Genomic DNA, 14,612 nt, shown 5'->3' on the forward strand with positions numbered 1-14,612 from the left:
ATCTCCATCGATGAGCAGGTAGCTGACATATTGATAAAATCTCTTCCTAATAAGAAGCTTGTGTATTTGAGAAACAAGCTAGGTTTGGTTGGCATATCCTCCCTAGTTGAGAGGGAGAGATAGACACATCATTCTTGTCTTCACTTGGGAAGATAGATTGGAGGATTGGGTAAACATCTAGCATCCGATAGTCTTTGAGGATGAGGGAGGGCATCCAAGATACGAGTTGTTGAGGACCGATATTCTTTGAGGACTAGCTATCCAGGATAAGAATAGTCCAAGGAAGGACATACTGTGTGAACACTCGGGTGGGGTATGTGCCTTGAGAGATAATGATGATGGTGTCTATAAATCATTGGTCTCGCCAGCATTGTGCTCTGGCCTTGTGGAGAGATAGAGTTGTTAGTCAAGGCCTTGCTATGTGACAATGTTGGTTGTTATGATGCTAAATAGATGGGTTACCAATCAGACTCTTCCTATGAGATCTCTTTAGATTGAGAATGTCCATGTACCATTTATTAATACCTCCCTAGTTAAGAGGGAGTGTTGAAAAATGTGTAAGTAGTTTCGGTCTTCATAAATATGAAATGTACTTTTGATTCTTGTATTTTGTAAAATAAAAGAAAAAAATCTTATTGTTATTTTTGGAGCATGGGTTTCATGCTCAAGGTCTTTTATTCTAGAGGTCAAGCAACCATTGTGTGCTTCTAGGATTTGTCCCAGGTCAAGAAGTCAAAAGAGTCATTGTCATAAGTTGAAGATCCCATCAGGCACATTGTAACTTGTAAAGAAAATTATGTTTGTCATTAAAAGTTGTAAAAATACCCTTCAAGGCCAACTTGGCCCGACAACTAGGAAGTTGGCCTATTTTGAGGAGCCATGTCCACCTTAAGAAGCCTATATAAAGGAGGAAAATCGACCTCCTTGAGACACATTCATCACTCACTCATCCAAGTGAAGAAGAAGAGCAAGAAGGTTAGTGAAGAAACAAGAGGACGAAGAAGATTGTTTCTAGGCTATTTCTCTCTCACATGTGTGAAAGAAGGCTAGGGTTTCTGCTGCTAGACTAAGGCTTATTTGTTGCAAGATTGAACTTGAAGAAATAAGAGAAAGGAGGTCAACGAAGGTCACACTAAGTCATCCTCAAGCACCAGAAGAAGGAGAAAGCCAAGCGAAGGTCTAAAGAAACCTTAGGAGGCCATAATAAGCTCACACGTGTGGCAGAAACTGCTGCTAGGAGGGCCGAAAATTTCAAGCCTGCAATAGAGGATGAAATGCTGAAGCTGGGAGTCGAAGTTGTGCTACTAGAAGAGATTTGACTAGGTTTGACTTGGACAAGGGAAGCACATCATCAGAAAAGATCGGACTTGGTCTTAGAGGGTGTTAGTCTTGGTCTAAGAGGTCTTGGAATTCGTCAATTGAAGAATTTATAAGAAGAGGAGATTTTGCGGGTTTTCCTCTCAAGTGGAGAGTTTTTGGCTTTGGCTTGCAACCTACATTCCGTGTTCTTGTGTACTATTGTTCTTCTTGTTTTGGTAGCCGTTTGATGATATGCGAACATAATAATAAGTGAAAGAAGCTAATAAGTAGTATAATGTAAAAAGACATCACAAGCAATTATCATAGAAAGAGAAATCATCACTATTATTGCCCTATATATTTCTCAACAAAACTGGTGCAACAAATGAGGGTTTATTTTTACTATGTAACAACAAAATCTGAGTATAATAATCTAGATGCCACTTTGGCTATCCTCTAGCAAAAATCTTTCCAATAATATTTAGAAGAAAATTTCTCCTTCTGCCAAAATAATTTGGCCTCCTAGCCTGCTCACACTCCCTGATTGGCTGCAGCTCGCACTGTTGGCCTGGGCAAGTTGTACGACCACTAGAACTGCCTCCAACCTGGCCGTCTAGCCTCCCTTTGTCATTGGAAATGAGTTGTCTTTCCTTCTGGGTACTCTCCGACCTCCTGCAACTGTAATGATCTCCTTCCGACACTCGCCTTGGGGTTTTTGTCTCACTCGCTCAACCTGGACCACTTTCTTGCAGAATATTACGACCTCCTCTTCTACTGCTCTTCAGAACTAGAAATCACTAAGAAATTCCTCTGGAATTTCTCTATTGTTGCCCCCTCTCATTGTTGTTCTGGTTCGAGATCTTCTTCCTATTGAATCACTACACTGCATAGCTTGATCTACCCAGGGAACTCGCTCTCCTTCTTACTCGTTGTGTCTATCTTTATTCCATCGTCCTGCTCTTATAATCTCTCGTTGGATCACCAACGACTATGATTAGATCCTCACCAATGACTAAGATCATCTTAAACTCAATTTGTGTGAGTTTCTAGAGATTTCTCACCTTTCCTTGATTAATTACTATTAATTAACCAGTTTTGCTAAGTTAGACTTAAGAAAAATTTAAAAGATGATTAATTAATTTAATTAAGGCATTTCACAAGCTTATCTCGTGAAATCTTTTTTGGATTTTGAAGATCTCGTGTTCCTTAGTCCCTTAGACACAAATCAAGACTAGAACACCTATACGATGCTACAAAAACTAACAAGAATCTTTGTCGCAGGTTTGAATGATTGTATTAATGGCTATGTTCTGGTTGTCAAAAGCATTTGTAGATTCATTTATTTGGCCTACAATATGGAGATACATATATATTTTATGAGTATCAGGGGTTCAAGTGACCAATCTATTGAAACTACCATTCTTGTTCTAATCTCCATACCATTTGAGTTGCCATTTGATGACAGAATTTACTTATGGATCTAACTCCTCTTCACTTGGCCTTTTTGAATTTTCACAGGTTCGTAACTAATTTCCACTTCCCTCGAAGGCTCAAACACAAGCTGATCAAGAAATCTCAGTATTGGGATTCCAAGATTTATTGGTTGTAGCAAAATTCTTCAATGAGGACAATTACCATTCCATATAGTCACAATCCTCTCATAGTACATGGTTGTAGCTTTCCATAACTTATTTTATAATAGTTGTATGATCATTCTAGCTCAAAGAGTAACTTTCTCAAATACTCCCCAAATAAATAGCAATTTGAGCTTACCACCCAAATTTGATAACTCAAATTCCATCATCAAATGGTAACTCAAAACAGCATGAAGATTAGAACAAGAATGGTAGTTGGAATAGACTGGTCACTCGAACTCCTGATACTCTAAACCCCCTATTAATTGGGATACTCAAGCAATTTGAATTGCCCCCATGATATTTGAACTCTTCCCCAAAATACTTCGAACTCTCTATCTCCCCTGTATGGCTAAAAACGGCATAGGCAAAATTGCACGAGTGAGAAACCACATATCTTCATGGACAGTACATATTTTTCCTTTCTTATCACTAATCCCAAATATTAAGGGATACTAATTGAAAGGTTAAGGACTTAAGCTTATCAATAAAATAATGTTATCTTAATTTAGCCCCTTTCAACTCCCCAAATCCTTTTCTTTCCCCTCTTGTGGAGTCATAACCACCCATTAGTTTGTCCTTCTCATTTTGCAACCTGTGATGTTTTTTTTATTATCATTCAATGTACAATTTTACACATTACATTGTTCAACTAACGTTCATCATGTACACATATAATTACTTGTCTAGGATATTACAAGTAGCAAGTGAGAGGTAGGAAATGTAAGCTGCTGAATTCTCCACCGACAAGGAACCAGGAATGGTTTCTTTGACCTGTAATATAAAGTACTTGGGCTACACTCTATATCTGAAAATCCTTCTTGTTTTGCTGTGATAGACTTTGAGTCCAAGCTTTACACTGCTGGAATAACGTAGAAGATTAAGAAAGGATGTAGAATTTCCTTGTAGTAAAACTTTACTTGATTTTTCGTATCAGTAGTCAGGAATAATGGATGTTTTGCTACCAGGCTAACTGTCTTTGTTTCTGCCATGCCTGGTCTTTAATCAAAATGTCCAGCACTCTGGTCATCAGTGTATTCCCTTTTAGTTTTAGTTCAGTATGGAAGTTCTGTAGCTTGGAGATGATTTTTATGATGTCCAGGAACCTTGCTATTAGTACATTTTGAGTCCAAATTACTAAGTAGAGTGTCTAGGCATAGTATCTGTATTTCCTTTTCTTGTGTTTATATAATCTTCAATTGGTCAAGGATATAATTTATAAACCATAGACCATGGGAGACAATGAACATGAAATGATGGCACCTGTATCCTGCAGAATGCAAAATCAATATACTAATATAGGGTCCAGCGTTATCCAAACAATGCTTTAAAAACCAGTCGAACCAGAACTGGAACTAGCCAGTTTGACTGATTCACCTCTTGGGCACCCTAAACTGGTTCATGAACCAGATTGATGGGTTTGGCTGGTTTAACCCTCCTTTTTTAATTAATTTTTTATATTGAAAATTGAAATTTTAATATTTTTTGTATTTTTTAGTGAAACCAGTTCTTAAACCGAGTTGTCAGCGGATTCCGGTCCGAGTCTAGTCTGACCCTTTGCCGATTCTGACTGTTAAAACATTGGATCCAACTGTTTACAGGGAATTTCAGGATGAGAATATGTTGCCTCAACTTCATTGTTGGGCTACACACTGCGAGGTAGACAAGAAAATTGCTCTAGAGAAGTGATTTGTCAAAACAGAAAAAACAGATGTCAATTAGTAGCTCCCCCAAAAGTGGACCAGACTGCTGCATAAGGCCCATAAATGCAGAATAAAATGTTGTGAGTTATTTTGATCTGCTCTCGAGTGAACAGAAATGCTCCTGAGACAAGTGCAGTGTAAGATGCCAGTGCAAGTGCTTTTACTGATATTCATCTGTAGACTCAACTGGCTAAGTGAAATATCTACTAATTTACCAGTGTAGCAGTCTACTTACCTGTGAGTGCTACGTGTGAATTGTTGAAAGCAGTTACCATGTTTTAAGACTGTTCCTTTCTGTACAATGTCAAAACACAAAATCATATTTGAGTTTTTTGTGGATGCATTTTGCTGATTAAAACACAACTGATTTTCATGCTACTAACCACTTGCATCTCCTCTTATCCTGCTCAAGGAAACAGTCATCATTCATTTTTATGCCAATAAAAGAATGCCCACATAAGGGCTTTCACCATTCCTTTTAGCCTACAGTTTTCTATCTAATGCGAAGGCTGATAAAACTCTTTCAGCATTTGAATATGTGGTGGATTTTCTCCAAGATGGAACATAAAAGGCAGTAGTTGATTGAAGTGCATTTTTACATTTTCTCAAGATTAGCTTTGAATAACAATTTCATTGTATATACTTGGTATGGCCATGTTTTCAGTGAAGCATGAGTGTAATGGCAATGTTAATGACCCCAGGCATAACATCGTATTGAAGAATCCTAAATATAGGAATTGCGCTTTTGACAATACTTTGCCAGATTGCTGTTGTGCAGGCTAGTAAGAATACATTTTTGTTTATTTACTTGATCTAACTGCATATTCAATAGGATGGAAGGAGAAGTGATGGACGTCAAGCAACAGAGATACGCCCAATCCAGTCTCAGTGTGGGTTGCTTCCTAGAGCTCATGGAAGTGCGCTTTTCACCAGAGGGGAAACACAGGTATTTTTTATTATCTACATTCATGTTCTACTTCTGATAACAATCAGAAGTTAAAACAGCTCGATCATTGGTATAGTTTTGAATCTTGAGAAAAATATTCTCCAAGTTTAGGAATATTTGGCTGTTTGTTCATACATTGTCTTAATTTCTGATATCTTAGAGTTCAGCTGAACCAGCAGATATTTTTGTCTTTTATGGCTCTGTGTTATTCTGAACATTATTGTTCACCATGTTAATGCTTTTCCAGAAATTGATACCATAATCAATTTTTTATAAATTTTATAATAAAATGGAAAAAGTACACTATAGTGATGAATGTTGTTATCTATAGTCCTTGGCAGTCACTACACTTGGAGGGAACAACATGGGTCAGAGGATAGATAATCTTACAGAAGTGGAAGATGTAAAGAGATTTTATCTCCAGGTGAGGTATTTTACAGAACTCGAATAACTAAATAGATTCTATCTCTAGGTGAATATGATTTCGACTTACTTTTTCTGGTAGACAATATTGATTTAAATACAATGTTCCAATGAAATGTCATTGTTATTGTCATGTGCAATTACTTCTATATTGTATTTGTCACGTGAAAAATGTTTGTAGCTAAAGAAATCATCTTGTAAGAGTATTTCACAATATGTTCTCTAGCATAACATATATTTTCTTCTCATTCTTTTTTTGAGGTCTACAACCCTGGGCTGATCTTGCCATGTGTTTGGATCTAACTTACACAAAACCTGGAATCAGGTATGCCATGGAAATGTGACTGTGCATCCATCCCACCCACTCTAAAGGAAAGGGGAAAATAGAAACATGGTGTATATAAGAAATACAAGAAATACAAATATTTCAACCATATTAGATTTAAAAAAAGAATGCATCATATTGCAAGAAAATAAGAAGGATATACGTAAATGACAATTTAGCAGGAAACCATGTCTTTATTGACACCCATAGGTTATTATATTTTGGAAAATCCAAAAACGGCCTTTGTAGATGAGGCTATATATTCAAACTCATCCGTTATATATTAGGCTATATATGTGCCAAAACATAACATAAGTTAAACCCTAAAGGCTAATACATATCCATATCATTTTCATCTTCATCAACAAAAATAGAGCAAATGCATGTACAGTGTTGGATTGTGGAATGGAAGAACTGTTTTCAGTTTCAGAATGGTCAATAGCAGAAAGGGCTAGGTCCATGTGAGAGGGTTAGGGATCCACATCCCATAGTTTATGAGACCCAAAAGTAAAATGCTTGCAACCACTGTAGGAAATTGGCAAATTGCTCTTAAGGAAAGAGTGAAGAATGAGTGAAAGGAGGAGGTTTCTTATAGGAAATAGGGGGTTATTAGGTTTCTATATATTCATTTTCTTCTTTTTTCGAAGAATGTGACAAATAATTAACTTGTTTATTGATCGACTTAGAGGCTAAATCATCATGAGTTTCATGTATTATTCAATTCCAAGCTGTATGTGGGTCCTACAGTTTTCATTGGGGCTTGAGTGGATCCAAAACATGAGGAAATTGTGCTAAATGTGTGTTGTGAAGTGCAAAATGTGATGGAAATGCTTGAAACGTTTTGGTCTGTTTCTATGCATTTTGTAACAAGTTTAAGCATTCCAAACATGGGTGGGGTGCATATCCTGCAACTTAGGTTTGGAATGAAATTAATTTATTTTAGTTGAGATGTTGAAAATTTCAAAAATTATTCTGTGATTGAAAAAATTGTTTGCATGTGCATAAATTGTAATGTACTCTATTCAAGGCTGATATGCCTGAGATGGTCTTTGGACAGTAGATTGCTTTAACTGATGATGGAAAATCATCAGACTGCTATGAAAATCAACTTTGTGCTCTTCAGATGTAAAAGCATATTGAATGCAGATTTTTATTTTGGATGTTGCAGTACACTTTCCCACCATCATGCGTAGGAGAAGTAGGACGTATAGGAGCTCCAAGCAGGAGGGAAATTGGTCATGGAATGCTATCAGAAAGAGCTCTTGAACTAGCACTTCCTTCAGAAGAAGAATTTCCCTATATAGTCCGTGTTGAGAGTACTATAACAGAAAGCAATGGTTCTTCAAGGTGAGATCTTGCACCTTAGCTTTGCAGCATTATTTTATGCTGGTGCTTATTCTACATTCTTTGAGGATCTGTTGATTTTGTGGTGTACGGTGACCTTAACTTCACATTTAGCAATCTTTTCATTGTGGTACTGCTAGTGATAAATTTTCTGAGTAGACTTTTCTTCTTGCTGGATAAATATGCACAGTAGGATGAAACATACTGCTGTGTATATTTGACAAGTTTGTCTGAGAATAGTGCTTCTCATTATGTTGGATCTGCAGCATGGCTTCCATTTGTGGAGGTTGCTTGGCAATGCTTGATGCAGGAGTTCCATTAAAATGTTCTATAGCTGGAGTTGCAATGGGTTTAATTTTTGATACCAAAGATTGTGGGGGAGATGGTACCCCACTCATCCTTTCTGACATTATTGGATCTGAAGATGCTTTGGGTGATATGGATTTAAAGGTTTGTATTCTTGTTATCTGTTCTTGAAATAAATTTATCAGATAAACAGGTATGCAAAGAATATTATTTGGATGTCTGTTTTCTTAGCAGCATGCTGGATTTTATTTGTAATCAATTACCATAACGTTGCCTTGAGAAACTGGTATATACAGCATGGCATCTGAAGTTTTAATTTTACAGGTTGCTGGGAATGAAAAAGGTATCACAGCATTTCAAATGGACTTAAAGCTGGTGGTTCCTACATCCCTTTAAACATGACCTTCTAGACCTGAACTTGCATTAGAATGTAATAATTGATTAGTGTGGTATCTGCATGCAATGTAAATAATATGAGTCAGGGGCATTGTTAGTTACAGAAGCTTTTTATAACACTGGGAGGGATTTACCCTCAAATCTTTGCACCTAAGTACCATCTTTAGAAAAATCAATTTGACTTAGAGTACACAAATTTCTTTTCTCCTTTAAGCAGCAAGTGCAAAGACAGGTTCAGACACAAATTCAGTTTATTTCATCTATATAATTTTTAAACTAGCAATATTTCCCTTTGTATTCAATCGTGCCCTTATTCTCTTCATTAATGCAGCCGATAGGGATCAAAATACCAATCCTAAAGCAAGCTCTTGTACAAGCGAGGAAAGGAATATGTCACATTCTTGGTATGATCTACTTGCAATTTCTTATTTTTCAAAATGATATATATTGATCCTGATCCATATCTAATTTCTCACAGAAATTCTCTTCAGTGTTCGCAGTGCAGACAATTGACTATGATCTGATTTTGTAATATAATTATTAAGTAGAAAAAATGGCATTAGGGTCCAAAATACAACTTCTCAGCAATATCAGCAAAAAAATTGGGATAAATCAGCAAACATTGGAAAGCATTAAAAAGTACAAATTAAATTCATCTTTTTCAATCTTTTGAACATATAAACCAACCATATCATATAAGCACATTGACTCGTAAATATGGAAAAAAACACCGATATATATGATGTAGTAGATGCCAGAAAAAAATTATACATCAAAGTCAATATTGAATCTTGAACTCTGCTAGTTGTCCAATCAAGAACTCAAAAGTGGACAACCAACACAAAATGCCATCAAACATATAAATGTGTTTCATCATAATGAGGCATTTACAATCATTAATCTAACAGCTAGGTATCCAATATCAATTTCCTCTCCCCCTTTTACAAGAAAAGATCATGGCTCATTTGGTGCTATAAGTTCTTGCATCATCTATCTAATGTTGATTGTTGGGTGTAGCTATATCAATCTATGTAGAAGGTGGTTTTGATGCTGCCACATCATCCTTTATGATGTCAAAGTGCTCCTCTGTCCCCACTCTTGTTGCACCTCCCTGCCACCTTGTGCCTGTTGCTACTCCTCTAACCATGCAAGTGCATCCTCCATAACAAGTGCCTCATACTCTACCATTCTCTCAAACAATATGTTAATATTGTACAAGGCAATGATGTAGGCATTAGGTATCTTCTCGAGTTACCTAAACCATAGTCAAAGATTGTAGTGGACATATACTAAATCATTAAGATATGGAAGATCCAATCTGTGAAAGGGTTATAAATAAATTTAATGACGGTTGAGGGTCATAAATTATAATCACTGTAATTGCTTAGTTGTGTTAGAAAATGTAAAGTGGCAACTTATTATAACTTATTTCCTTTATCCCTGATAATTGCTTGTGAATCTTTAGTTATCTTCTTTTTTTCTTTAGTTATATATTTTCATCAAACAATATCAAGAAATAGTTGCAACAAAATAGGACACAAATGTAGGCTCTTAGCCCAAGCCAAAACCCCTCCAAGGGGAAAACCAATAAACTCTTCTCTTCTTAGAATCTGCTTCAAATGAGATACAATGATCCAATCCGTAGACCAAGTCCTTCTCCCAATACCAAGTTAGCCCTTCCTCAAATCCTTTCTTGCTTCTTCCTTGCAACTTCGGCCTGCCAACAAAAACCTAGCTACTTCACCCAACAACTTCGACCTACCAACAAAAACCTAGCTACTTCACCCAACAACTTCGACCTCCAGCAATTCGTCCCAGCAACTGCTACAAAAACCCTAATCTACCTTCTTTTTGAGAGCTTTTTGGAGCAAAACAACTCTCCCCAAGGTCAACAAGGTCAAGACAAGGATTTCTCTCTATCCAACAACTTGTTCCTGCAATTCTACTCCCCAACAACAACTTCACTCCCCAAAAATTCGAACTTGCAACTTCAACCTCTTTCTACATAAACCCTAGCTTCTTCTCACGTGTGAGAGAGATAGAGCCCAAAAACAACAAATTTCGTCCTCCCAGCTTCTCCTAGAACTCCGCTCTCCTGCTTCTACCTTTCCCAGCTATAGATCAAACTCTTTCTTGTACATTGTGTTAGTTTTTGTAGCATCAAAGGTGTTCTAGTCTCGAAACTTTGTGGAGAGGCTCAAACATAGGAGTTCTCCAAAACCTAGAAATCATTTTCGGAAATTCCACCTAGAAATATCTCTGTTACCCCTCAAACTAGCAGGAGTTCTAGAAGGGGATCCTATAGGGAAACTACTAGGTCAAGGGCAACAATGGAGCGATAGCCCACTGTCACCTCAGCTAAGGTTCCCTGCTCTTTATGGACTTTCATCGATGGAAGGAGAGCCAGTATGATGGAACCACTAGAATACATGGTCAATGATAAGATAAATAGGTGATTCCAATGGCATATTCACAAGAGGCTCAAATCTATAGATTTCTTGCTTGAAAAGTAAGGTGATGGGTTCTCTTGGAAGGTCTAAGAGAGCTTTTGAGGTTAGGGTTTGAGAATGTCTTGTCGAGGAAGCCCCTAGACTCAAAGTGCCTTATGAATGCTTGGCTTCTAAGTGATCTTTGTGGAATTGGAGTCAACAAGTTGAGGGACCACAAAAGGCCAAGTGGACCCAAAACTAGGTCAAGGATGTGAAGTTGATCAACCAAGGGTGTACTTGACCTAATTAGGGAAGATATTAACATCGAAGAAATGATCTTTTGATAATTTAATGCTATGATCCTAATGAGGTGACTAGCCAATGGGAAACCAATGGCAAGAATCGGTCTTTGAGCTAGGGCTTGAAGTATCTCGAGATCGCAGTGTCGAAATTGCTTCAAAATTGGAGGGCTTCTAGAGCACACACCATCGTAGTTGTGGGTAAGGGACCAAATCCTTTTGATGGCTAAGTGATGAGAAAGTGGTGCCCTAGGTGACCTATGGAGGCTAGACCTAGAAAAAGAGCGGAACCTGAGGGGAATTCTCTTTGAAAATGATCACGTATGGAAGGATCAGTGCCTAATCCTTTAGGGAAGATGGAGTCAAGATGAAATTTGTGATTTAGAGGAACTACACCCAATCAAGGAACCTCCTAGAAAATTTCGCATGGCAATTAGGGCATGAGAGCAGTTGCTAGAAGAGTTTATACTTCAATTTGCAATAATCGATGACTTATCAAGATATGTTCAATAGAAAGAATGTCTAGGAACATTCGAACATGATATATGAAATGATGCAACGCTACAAAGACTAAATTTCCACAATTCTGCATAGGAAAAGCAATAAATTTCAGATCTAGTATAGAAAAAATCCCAACAACATCAATGTATTAAAGCAAATAACAAGAATAGACATGAAAATATTACTTACATGTGCAAAGAGTATATCCAATCACCGAAATTATGCCTGTTATCACTCAAACTAGCAGTGATCCTAAGAGGGGATTCTTGAAGGGCGACTACTAGGTAAAGGACAACAATGGAGCGATAGCCCACTGTCACTTCAGCTAAGGCTCCCTACTCTTTACAGACTTTCACCGATGGGAGGAGACCCGATATAATAAGGATCATGATAATGAGTGTATCAATGATAGGATGAAAGGTGATCCTAACAGCCTATTCACAAGAGAGGCTCAAATATATGGGTTACTTGCTTAAGAAGCAAGGTGACAGGCTCTCTAAGAAGGGCTATGAGGACACTTGAGCCTAGGTTTAGAGGATATGTCTTGACAAGGAGCTTCCTAGGCTTAAGGATCCTTATGGAGAAATGGCTTAAATGTAATCCTTGTAGAATATGAGTTGCAAAGTTGTGGGACCACCGACAAGCCAAGCGGACCCAAACTAGGTCATGGGTATGGAGTTGATCACTCAAAGAGGGGCTTGACCTAATTGGGCAGGAGAATAGGATCAAAGGACTAATTTTCTTTTGAATGCAATGATCCAAATGAAGATACTAACACAAATAAGTTTAGGGAGAGAAATGATCCTCGAGCTAGGGCTTGCGATATCTCTGGCTTCCACCATCGGAATTGCTCGAAATTTGAAGGACCCCTTGAGAAGACATCAACATAGTTCTGGACCAATTTTCAAGGTGTTTGGATGGCTACAAAATATTTCACTTGATGCTCTAGGTGACCCTCTAGGGTTAGGCCTAGAAATTGGAAAAGTGAGGAAAAGAGAGGTAAATTTGACCACCAAAGGGATACGAGTATTAGTGTCTTATTGCTTGGGTTTAATGGAGTCAAGATACACATAGATCATGAGATTTCGTGAGCTAAGGAGCCCTAATTGACCTTTTCTAGCCTCTCCAAGGGCAACAACTAGGTGAATAGAGATTTATAGTTCAAATTTACGAAGGAGACAAAGTTTCGAGGTCTTTAACCTTAAGAGGTGCCTCTAGGAACATTTGCCCAATCTCTCAAAGGTCAACACATGCATTTAATTACTTATTCAAGGTCCCAAAAGAATTTTGAATTACATTTAACCCATACAAGAATAAAGATAACAATGTACATGCAGCAAACCAGTAAAATAACAAGAATAACATCAAAATTTTGACTTACATGAGAGAGAGAGTATATCCATTTATCAAATTCGCATTAGAGAAGCTCCAAAGATAATAGAAAAATCCAAACATCATAGTGCATCAAGAAAAGCTCCAAAAATTCATCCCAACGAAAAGTGAGAAAATCAAATAAGAGATACTAATCCAATCCAAGCGATGATGATGCAAATGATTCATCTCACTTCTATTTATACACTTCCTAATGAATTCCATTTAGCTAATTAGGCTTGATTTAGCCCCTAAAATAAGATAATGTGCATGATAACAATAACTTTTGGTGACAAGCCCACCAAATAGCTCAATAATACATGAATAAGCCTCTCAAGAGGGTCGAATGATCATAAAAGTGAGTCGTTGAGCCTTTGAGGAGGCCTAATGAATTCCAATGGGTGCCAAGATGTAGAAATGGACTCCCAACATAGTGTACAAGGGGTTGTCCCCTTGTTTTCCAAGCAAAAACCTATGGTGTTCCCAAGTGGGCGTGGGGGCACAAGGTCATCCTCATGGGTCTCCAAATGGATCAGAAGTGCCTTTAGATCAATTGTAAGGGTTGGAATAATGACATAAGGCCTCCGTCTTCTGCGGGGGATAATCTTCTGGATCCTGGAACATCAACCAAGTGTATGGTACATTAGTGGAGCCGACTGGGCATGGTGAACCACCTGCATCATCCTTATCCAAAAGGTGGAATAGGAGCAATCAATGAAAGCTGCTAGGGATCCATGAAGTAATCTTGGCTATGGTGGAGGCCCATGGATCTCAACGCTCACCCTACAAGTGCGAATGTGGCCCTCTGGAGGATTAGGACCCCATATATGGAGACCAATCCCCAAATGAAGACCCACTTGCAATCCTGCATAAGTTCCAATGCATCCCCTTTCCCTCCAATACAACAAATCATTAGAATAATCTGCTTACAAATCATGGGATCAATGGGGTGCTTCATGGTGGCATGCCCTTCCATAGTGGGCTTTGTTATGTACAAGTGTCTCCGAGCTCAATAGGGGGTTAACCAAGGACCCTATTAGGTGGTTTCAATCTCTAAGGGGGGTGGCCTGTCTCTGTTACATCCTTTAAGAGGTAGGAGGAAAATGATATAATCATGGAATGGAGTGGGGATCAGGGGAATCATCCAGACCACATGTCAAGGTGCAAGGGTAGCTATAATAAGGGGAGCCCACACGTAGGTATATGCGTGTAGGAGGAAGCAAATCGTGGTTCATGAGCTACCTCGACCTTTGTTTTTCCACCCTTCTTCATATGCCTTTTATATTTGATTGATTTTACTTTATAACTGCTTGGGGCTACAGGGGATGGAGAGCATGATGCTTAATATGTAGCAGTGGATACCCCCTTGAGTTGGGGCAGTTCATCACCCACTAGGGGTTGGGATAATCATGGGTTCCTTAATGATAGAGGGGGCTCATCTAGGGCCCACAAGAACTAGAGGGATGGCCATGGATAAGGGATAGAACTCATGCCTGGTTTTTTCCCACGCACTAAATTTGTATGTTCTGGCCATCCTTTGCATTTTGTGGTACATTTCCTGTTGCGAGTGGCCAAATTATGTTTTTTATTGTCCTTTTAACTGCATCAACCTCTGGGGGCATCACTTTAGGCCCGA

At 38.2% G+C, this 14,612-nt stretch overlaps 1 protein-coding gene across 2 annotated transcripts in view; it reads left to right on the plus strand.

The window, feature by feature from the left end:
- LOC149182384 (putative polyribonucleotide nucleotidyltransferase 1, chloroplastic) overlaps window positions 1-14,612 on the plus strand; it is a 411,698-nt gene that overhangs the window by 263,985 nt on the left and 133,101 nt on the right. For both annotated transcript variants that reach the window (XM_089416829.1, XM_089416828.1), the window contains 6 exons: window positions 5,469-5,582; window positions 5,914-6,006; window positions 7,499-7,677; window positions 7,941-8,124; window positions 8,305-8,355; window positions 8,708-8,780. In XM_089416829.1, coding sequence (XP_089272955.1) covers window positions 5,469-5,582; window positions 5,914-6,006; window positions 7,499-7,677; window positions 7,941-8,124; window positions 8,305-8,355; window positions 8,708-8,780 — 694 coding nt within the window. The remainder of the gene's footprint in view (window positions 1-5,468; window positions 5,583-5,913; window positions 6,007-7,498; window positions 7,678-7,940; window positions 8,125-8,304; window positions 8,356-8,707; window positions 8,781-14,612) is intronic.

The sequence above is a fragment of the Pinus tabuliformis genome, chromosome 3_2 (assembly GCF_031772625.1).
Source record: "Pinus tabuliformis cultivar Carrire ecotype Pingquan chromosome 3_2, CPIR1, whole genome shotgun sequence".
Lineage (NCBI taxonomy): Eukaryota > Viridiplantae > Streptophyta > Pinopsida > Pinales > Pinaceae > Pinus > Pinus tabuliformis.